Below are 9,319 nucleotides of genomic sequence, written 5' to 3'. Positions count from 1 at the left end.
TGAGGGGGGAGACACGATGAGATATGGAAGATCAGAAAGGACCAGCCAGGGGACTCGAGGCTAAACAGTGCCAGAGTGGTGCTGAGAGGGCACCTCTCATATTTATTGATCAAATGGTTGTCAACAACAATAAAATTCTGTATAGGGGACTCAATGTACAGTCATTAATCAACCCCAAGCCTAACTCCCAACAGTCTCCATCTTCTGAAGCACCACGAACAAGCTCTTCTTACATGGTGACCAATGCAAGGGACTGTTTCAGTTTTGATCACGCATCATGAACTATAAACAATCAAGTCAGATATTATTACTCATTTGATTTTTATACTTGATTTATATGTGAATCCCATCCAGCAGCCTCTGGTTAGGGCCCTGCTTTTCCCCAAAGAGACAGTCCTGCCAGTCTACACAGTTCTCCTGCCACACTCCCTTCACTCAGAGGCCTTTTCATTCAGCGATTATTCCTTGGGTGTATCAAGCATGCCAAAAACGAAGCGGGGACCACAGTGATGAGCAGGCCAGACAGGGCTCCTCACCTAGGGCCACATGTGTTCTTGGGGGGAGACCACACCACCAAGGGGACCATTTTAAGAAAACAAAACAGCGCAACAAGGAGTGAAGTGCTGGGTTATTTGGCTGGGACGTCAACAAGCTCCGTTTGAGGACAGGACATTTGGTCTGACTTCTTAATTGGGAGAAGATGGGGAGGGAATGGGCATTCCAAGCAGAGGGAAGCCCTAGAGAAAAGCCCTAGGGAGGGAATTGATGGAGGGCAGAGACAGGAGACTAGCATTGTGATTAATTTTCCAAAAAAGCCAAGATAGAAACAGTGTAGTAAGAGCAGGAAGGATTCCATCTTAAGGCTAAGATTCCATTTTAAAAATGAGGAAGTTAGGAAGTTAGATTCCTAAGATACTCTTTGGTAAACAGACAATAACTCAACCCACTCTGGGGACAGGGCGGGCAGTCTTGATTGACATGTTCCCAGAGAGAAGCTGATTACCTGGAGAGGAACCGACCAATTTCTTGTGTTAATTTAATATTGCAGAATTACCTGGAGGACTAATGATAGAAGACATGTCTCTCACCAGAAATAAGCATTTTGAGGCCACCTTGCAAGTCTATAACCCCTGGCCCTTTGTCACGTTCCTGAAAGTGCCTAAGACGGAACCCCCAGTCTCTCAGCGCGCCTCCTCTCTGAGGGCGCCCACGCTCCCCTTCCAGCGTGTGCTTTTGAATACAGCCTTTTCCCTGCTCACCTCGCCGCATCGCATCTCTGCCCGTCCAGCGGTGTCTTGGCTGTTGCGCTGCTGCTTCGTTCTATTTCCAAGTCTTCGCTCGGCCTCCGCTTTACTCCCGGAGGCGCTGCGAGTTCACTTCGCCTGAGCGACCCGGGCAGAACGGCAGCTGCGCCGTCCGCTCTTAGCAGCCTGCCTGAAAATCTCCTTTCTTTGGGAAGTTAGAACATTATCTCCCTCCGTCCAGGGCTCTGCGGCTCGCCCAAATCTTGGGGTGGTCGGGGCTAGTCCGCATGCCGTGCAGATCCAAGCGGACACAGGATGCCAAGGCTTTAAGAGTTGGCAAGAAAATCTGCGCCAGGCTGAGAGGGTTCAGTGCGCTCTCCCTCTTTGCCGCTGCACTTCCCGGCTCTCTGCTGCTGCGCGGCTGCCGCCATTCACCAGCACGCTCGCTTTAATGAACTCCTTCCTTACCTACACCTGTCCGACCTGGTCGAGAACTCTTTCTCGTTCAGAGTCAAGAACCCACCCCCGACCCAAGCTGAAGTTTCGCCTGGTGTGCAGGGAGAGGGCTCCCCAGCCGCAGCCACCCAGCAACAGAAGGGGCGGAATGAGCTTGGCGGGTTCCAAGAATGAGAAGAGCCCTGCAGCAGATCAGCGGGTGGGAGGAAGGGGAAGTGTCCCGCCAATGGGCTTCAGCCCCGGGCAAGTTCACTGTGGATTCAGTGCGACCAAAGGAATGACAGTAGGACATTCTTGGGGAGTGTAAGTCTGGGAGAGCAAATTCTGGGGCAAAATACCTCTGAAAACCGAAATCAGTCAATGGGAGAAATAAAGTTTAAAATCTGTTTATTGCTTACAAACTGCAGCCCAGGCCTCTCTCTTTCCTGCTCCCTCAGAAGCAAAACCAGCCCTCCCTCTCCCCCATCAGGTACAGGTAAGCCCTCCATTGCCCAGGTCATTACCCACTGATACGGAGATTTGCTTCTCTCCACCCCTGAGGAGTGATGCAAACGCTCTAAAGCCAAACTTCTTTCTACCTATTGATATGCAGACGTACTAAAGCCAGGCGAGATATTCTGGAAATACTACAATTTTACCCACAAGAGGGCAGGTGTTAGGCCATTTTTGCTTATTTTAGTAGATTCTCAATTTTCTCCTAAAACATAATAAAAACTGACCCTCCTTTTGTCTCTCTGAACTTGCCTGTAATTCCCCATAGCTTGCATGTTCCGAACTGCAATTCCTCTGCTGTTCCCGAGTAAGCTTATTTTGCCAGTAAAATACCTGGCTGTCTAATTTTGAAGGTTGACACGACTAATACAGACAGCCTAAAAATCAAGCGCCATGTTTAAAGACTGGGAGGGAAGGAGTGAGCAAGGAAGTGAGAGGGAAGGTGTATCTATGGGATCACAGAGCTCATTTATCTTTGACTTAACGCCATAGACGTTTGGTCTGTGCTCTTGTCCCTGAGAAATCACATGACTTGTGTTCACTTCTTGATTCTGACATGGACTCTAGGGAAGATCACGACTGAGGGACTAATGTACAAAGATAATGAGGACTCTGGGATGTGGGGAATATCCCTAGATCCCGCAGACTGTGCTGGTGACGTTGGCCTGAACTGGCAGTACCCAAGCGTCCCTGGTCCTCCGGGACACGCAGGTGACAGCTGACCTTCACCTGTCATGGCAACACCCCAGGGCTGTGCTCAGAGCAGAGCGCCCTTTGCAACTCTGCCGCAGAGGCAGCACGCCAGAGTGAAAATGCACTAGAGCGAGCTTTCCTAAGAGGAGCGACCCTGGACAGCCGCCGCGCGGCCCCTTGCCCGGTATCGGTCGTCACTACTGGGGACAATCGGGTGCCGGGTGATCCTCAGGAGTTTAGGAGTTCTTCTCCAAAGTTCGGCTCCTGGTACCGTGCGGCGCCAATCCACGCCGGGCAGATCCGCGGAGACCAAGGCAACGGCCAAGTTGCTCAGCCAGGACCTCCGTGCCGAGCTCGGACAGGAATCTACGCTGGCGCAAGGCCGTTCCGTCTTCTCCCCGCTCATTTCCGGCCCAGCGCCCCACCCCTAACGTCACACCGGCGCCGCCGAGCGCGTCATCGCCCCGCGCCGCCGCCGCCGGGCCCCAGGCTCCGGCTGGCCATGGCGGAGGTGGGTCGGGCCGCAGTGTGCGACCTGAATGCGCTGCTCCCGGGTGGCTTCTGGGCGGCGGTGGCCGTGTGGCTGGAGAGGCCGCAGGTGGCCAACAAGCGGCTGTGTGGCGTCCTCCTGGAGGCCCGGCGGAGGGCCGCCCTGCCCTGCGCCGAGGCCCGCGACCCTAGGCCGAGCGCAGGCGCCGCGCAGGCCCCGGCGGCGCGCGGGCCCGAGGAGTTCCCGGGGCGGCTCCAGCAAGAGGGGGACCAGAAAGCAGCAGCCGGAGCGCCTCTGCTCGCAGGGGCCTCCGGGCAGCCCGGCAAAGCTGGAGTCGGGGAGGGAGACCTTCCCTCCTCGGGTCTGGATTCTCTTTGGGACGATTTCTTCCGGAGCCTCGCCGGCGACGGTCGGGAGTTGCTGGCCTTCCTCACCGGTTCCCGCGCGGGATCGCAGCCGGAGGCGCAGCACGAGCTCGACATGGTTCTCAGAACCATCATCCCGAAAAAGAGCCTGCATTGCCCACTTACTGCTCCGAGGAGAGAAATAGTCGTGCAAGGTAAGAGTATTTCAGAGAGCGGGAGGTGTCAGAGATACACGGCGCCGGCAGCTAAAGTGGTAAACGTAGATTTTAATTAATAATGCACTGTTGGAATAGGAATTAGAATCCCACGTGAACTGAACCTCACTTTGATTCATGCAGAGGTGGTGGAGTGTTTTAAAAGAATGAGAGTGGTGGTGGTGGGGCGCTCAGAAGAGTCAGGAAAGTGAAAAAATAACAAAAAGGAAAAGAAGGGGATTAGTCCCTGTGACACCCATCTGTGTTTGCTAACTGGTGATGTGTGGGGAAAGTTGGGGTTCCCATGGCCAGGATCCTCACCTGAACCTAAACTACTTGATGTAACTGGCCTGCTGCTAGGCGCCTGCTTCCACACCTGTAGGCAATAAGCTGTTATTGACTGGGTCGCTGTATATAGAGCTCTGCCCGGTGCTCTGGGCGGAAGCAGAGACGAGGAGGAGTACAGACCTGCAGACTGCTGGGTGCAGACATAGTCCTAGTGCTCGACCTATCGCAGGGAGAAGAGCTGGGTAATAAACCCTTTCACCCCAAGAACGTTCCATGGTCATTCCTCGGTCTCACTGAATCCATAGTGAACTTGCTCAGGGCTGAAACCCACTGGCAGGACAGCGTGGAAGTCAGGTTCCTCCTCTCCCACGGAGGCCGAGAGACAGCAGCCAATTCAGGTGTGGGCTGGGACTCTCACTTCTTTTGCGGCCTTGACCTTTCTCAGACAGGCACTTCAAGGGCCTGGGGTCCTCTAGGAATACGGCCTTGAGCTCTCAGGAAGTATGTCAGTGTTTGTTTAAATCCTTATCGGCCAAGATTGGATCCTGGCTAGAGTTTGGTCAAGAAGAGAATCTTTGGCAGAGGGTGCAGTTAGATAAAAAAGCATTCGGTACACCTCAAGTCAGTGAAAAGGTACCGCCTATGCCAGTTCCTCTGCAGTGTCCTAGGGAGGGTGTAGGTTTTGTCTTCTTTTCTGAGGGGCATGAGGAAATATGTACCCTTACTACAGAGGAGGGCCATTAATTGGGGCCCCGTGTGGAAGGCTTGAGGGAGAAGGTGCAGGAGCGCCAGATGTGGAATGGTCAGTAGGAGTTCAGCATGCCGAGAGACGAGCGGAAAGGCCTCCCAGGGAGCTCGCAGAGGCCTCCCTGGCTCTTGCTCGCAGCTCCCTGGATCGTACAGCCAGACAGCACCCAGTCCTTCTCATGCTTGGGACCTGACTGCCCTGTACCGGCTGGAGGAAGTTCTCAGCTGTGGCTAGATTGAGCCCACCTGCCTCATTTAGCCTGTTCTCCCTCTTCTAAAGCCTGTAGCCTTAATAACGTCTTCAGAGGCCCTCTTTGCCATGTAACAGCTCGGGGTGTCAGGACGTGGGTATAGTCAGGCGGCTGTCCTGTCTGCTGCGAACAGCAGTGCTAAATTTCTGCATGGTGTTACCCTCCACCCCGCCCCGTTTGTCTCTGTGTCCTTGTCAGACTTCCCAGGTGACCCTGCCCTGCCCAGACCAGCTCTTCCACCTCTTGTCCATGTGTAGTGATCGCCTTTCACGTTCTCCCCCACCCGACGGGGAGTGTGTGTGGATCAGGGCCCACGCGGGTTTCGGATGCAGACTTCCACATCTGCAGCTCATCTTTCCTGAGGGGGATGAGGCAGAGCTCCTCTCCACAGCCATCTGCCCGGACCTGTGAGGGTGTGGACTTGGGGACCCTTCAGCGAGCAGGGCATGGAGGCGTGTCTGTCCCCGAGGCACTATTCTGAGTAGAGGGGGCAGTCCTCGGGATCCAAGTCGGCTAGCTGGTTCATTGCTGTTGTGAATACTGCTTCTGTGAGCCACTGCACTGAGCGGTTCCAATTTGTCATCCTTGTCTTTTTACCCCCAGATGTCCCCAATGGAACTGTAACTTTTTTACCTTTGGAAGAAGATAACGAAGGGAATTTGAAGGTTAAGATGAGCAACGTTTACCAAATTCAGCTTGGTCACAGCAAAGAAGAATGGTAAGGACTAGAAACTGACCTCTGTCAATGTCTGTGGTTTCTGATGACTGATTCTTTGGGGGCGCTGCAACGGCCTGGGTTGCTGAGGAGCTGAAAGTATTTTCTCTCTCAGGCAGTTAGAGGTTGTGTGAATGGGCTTCCCAGGAGGGGTCTCTGTGACATGTGCATCTTTATTCGGGTTGGAGCCTGGCCTGCATCTGGGTGCTTCCAGCCTGGCCTGAGTCTTCAGTCCCTACATTCCATGCAGTGCTGGTTCACTAACCTAGTTTTACTGCTGAATTCAAATAAACTCAGATCCCTTTATTATTTTGTTATGCCTCACGGCTTGGTACTAGGGTGCAAGTGTGAGCTTCCTTTTTTATTTCTGGCTGAGGCTCATGTGCATTTAGTGACACTTATAACAATAGCAGTTTAATAAAGTCCCTTAGTTTCATGTGTTGTTTGGGCCTGTAAGGGAGGTGTGAAATTTGGTTTACTTCCATTGGGCATTTTCTTAAGTGAAGAAGAGGATGGGTACATTTTTTCTATTCTCCTGAGAGCTACATCCGGTCCATACTTTCTGTTACAACCTTGGAGATTGTGTCTGTTGACATGGAATGGGCTTTGCTCGTGGCTTTGTAGAAAGGGGTACGATGGGAAGACTGGGGTTTGCAGTCAGAAAGACCTGGGTTTCCCCACTAGCAGCGTGACCTTGGGTACGGCATCTCTGTGGCCCTCAGTCTTCTTACCTGTGAAAGGGGTTTAATTATTGAACCTCTGAGGAGGGGGCCGGGCTTGGCTTCACAGGGACTCTGGAATTGTCAAGAGGCTGCCCAAGCAACCTTACCCTGAGGCCTTTTCCTGCTGCAGTTCTCTTTTTGGCAGGTGGGGAGGGAAGCTGACACCCTGGGAAGCTGTGTCTGCTGGGGGAGGGCAGTCAGTTCAGTGGGTGCACACACCTGAGCTGTTAGGCAGGCGCTGATGGCCACGCTGTCTGCTTGAGTGTCCTGGGAACGTATGGGCACAGAGCCCTTGCCGGCACTCTGTACAGGCGATGCCTTGGAGCACCCCTTGTCCTCTGATAACTTAGAGGGGGCTCGGCTGCCTGCTCCCCATCCTTCTAGGTTGGCTCTTCCTGACCTGCTGCATTGGGAGGCTGTGACTTGCGTCCCCCAGGGCCCTGGCCAGGCCCTGTGGGCCTGATGCGTTGCATTCTAAGTTGAGCGCAAAGCAGGTGGACTTTGGGTGGGATGCTGCTGCAAGTCCTTTTCATTTCAGCAGTACTGGTTGTGTGCCCACCAGCACTGGGCACATAGTGGTGAGCAGATCTCATGGGGGAGACACATAAATACATGCTCTACGGCCAGGCGGTGCTAAGTACCATGAAAAGAAATAAAGCAGGCGAGACAGGTCTCTGTTCCCATGCCCCCCATTAGCAGAGGCCATGTGCCCAGTGTATGTAGGGTGGATGGGGGCCTGAGGAGGGGGCCTGAGAGGATGAGGGGCCATGGGACCACTGGGGACACCTGGGGACGAACATGAGGCCCAGGGACCAGCGGGGAAGGGGCCTGCCGAGCTGAGTCAGCCCCAGCAGGATAACTTCTGGGGTGAAGGGACTGGAAAGGTGACCATCCAGAGTCCTTCCCAGCCTCTGGCCACATTGTGACCGCCCTGAGTGTGTCTCCCGGGGGGAGCCGGTGCCTGTTACTTAGATGAGTGAGTTGTGTCCTTCTGAAGCACATGGTGGCAAAAACCACCGTGTCTCATGAGAGCGGCTGGCCAGTTTTCCCTGTGCCCTGGCCTGCCTTCAGCTCTGTGCCCCTCATGCAGCTGCCCGTGCTTCTGCTCATTCTTAGGGGCCCCACTGAACACCGTCTCTGTTTCTGTAGCCTTCTCTTCTCTGCCCCAAAAGCTGGATGCTACCCCCCCTTCCTCATGCTGCCTGAATTGCCTTCCTGGGGAGTATATCATCCTGATCTGAGCCCGCGGGTGCTGAGCTTCTGTTCACTTACTCAGCACAGCAGTGTGGATCTGCTGGGGACCAGGGACTGGTGGGCGTCAGGGTAGAGCAGGGGCAGAACACATGAGGGCCAAGGCCTCGCTGCCTTCTGGTGGCTGAAGGTACACCCCCGACAGTGAACCCATAAACTGCCCCAGGGACTGTTGGTGCCCTCAGCTTTGTGCTGAGCACTGAACCTCCTGGCCAGTGAATGTCTTAAAAGTATCGTGGTGCCCTGTATACTCACATTTGAGTTGCACATGTGAAAGTTTAGGAAAAACAAATGTCTGGGCAATCCTTAGGCATTTAGATGCTGGCTCATCAGTGCCTGAGGCAGAAGGTGAGAAGAATTGTTACTTGTCCATCATAGGATGTGTAAACACATTTAACAATATTTGCAGGAAAAGAGGAATTATTTTGGCTTTTAAAATGTGCCTTTCTCTATTTGATGAGAATCCTACAATTAGTTTCAGATCGTTTTGTGTTTTGGGTCAACTGTTTTGTACTTGTAGCTGTCTTAATTTTTCTTTTCTTTTGGATAATAAGCATTTAACTTAAAAACAAGAATTGAAACAAGCTCTGCTTACTCATATTTCTCTTATTTTTAAAGGTTCATATCTGTTTTAATTTTCTGTCCAGAAAGATGGCATTCAGATGGAATTGTTTATCCTACGTCCACCTGGCTTGGAGGAGACCTGGTGGTGAAGTTGGCCAGGTGGTCTGTGGAGAGGAGGAGGAGTGGGTTCAAGAACTCCCTGTCCCTCATTTCCATCTCCAAGTACAGCAAGGCCTACCAGGAGCTTAAGGAGAAGTACAAAGGCCTGGTCAAGGTAATTCTAGGGAAAAATCCTTGATTCCCCCCGTTTACACGAGGCAGCATGGCCAAACTGTGCCAGGTAGAATTGGCTTTCTTGTGCACCTTCCAGTTCATACAGATGCAGACATCGCGTCAAAACGCACCCACGCAGGGTCTCCCATCGCGGGCTGTGTGTACCCTGATACTCGGGTGCGTGCCACAAAGCGTCGCAGATATTTACAGGAAAGTACTGTGTTTGTTTGCACATTAGTTATTCTTTCCAAGAGAGCAAAAGGGAAATATTTAATTTGAAATAATTGGATGTTAATTACTAAATTGCCGTAATTCTTTATTATGAACTTAAGTGTATTTTAAGAAAATATATGAAAAATTACAGAATGAAAGAAAATATTCTCAAAAAGGAGATACATTTCATAACATGTCCTTATCTTTGCATCTTACACGAGGCCTGTGGGTTCACACTCAGCCTAGGAAGGAAAGCAGCACTCACACAGTTGCACCTCCTTTGCATTCTCCCTAGTTCACATCTGCACCCCCTCCCCCGAGAAGCCACCAGCACTCCTCATTTCCACAGACTCTTCGTCAG

General features: G+C 52.5%; 1 protein-coding gene and 1 long non-coding RNA gene across 5 annotated transcripts in view; one reads left to right on the top strand and one right to left on the bottom strand.

Moving 5' to 3' along the window:
• Positions 1-61: 61 nt before the first annotated feature.
• LOC118967308 (uncharacterized) lies at positions 62-3,211 on the bottom strand. Its single transcript, XR_005054226.2, has 2 exons — positions 1,260-3,211; positions 62-282 (listed from the first exon to the last, which is right to left on the bottom strand). It is a non-coding gene; the product is annotated as an uncharacterized lncRNA (long non-coding RNA).
• A 133-nt stretch (positions 3,212-3,344) lies between these two features.
• The window catches only part of TRMT44 (tRNA methyltransferase 44 homolog), a 29,254-nt gene continuing 23,279 nt past the window's right edge, over positions 3,345-9,319 (top strand). For 3 of the 4 annotated variants that reach the window (XM_073237995.1, XM_073237993.1, XM_073237994.1), the window contains exons 1-3: positions 3,346-3,934; positions 5,824-5,938; positions 8,527-8,746. In XM_073237995.1, coding sequence (XP_073094096.1) covers positions 3,388-3,934; positions 5,824-5,938; positions 8,527-8,746 — 882 coding nt within the window. In that variant the 5' untranslated portion in view covers positions 3,346-3,387. Of the gene's footprint in view, positions 3,935-5,823; positions 5,939-8,526; positions 8,747-9,319 lie in introns of all 4 variants that reach the window. The other variant, XM_073237996.1, reaches the window with a different exon arrangement.

Source organism: Manis javanica, chromosome 5 (genome assembly GCF_040802235.1).
Source record: "Manis javanica isolate MJ-LG chromosome 5, MJ_LKY, whole genome shotgun sequence".
NCBI classification, from domain to species: Eukaryota; Metazoa; Chordata; class Mammalia; order Pholidota; family Manidae; genus Manis; species Manis javanica.
This window is presented reverse-complemented; position numbering and strand designations above follow the sequence as displayed.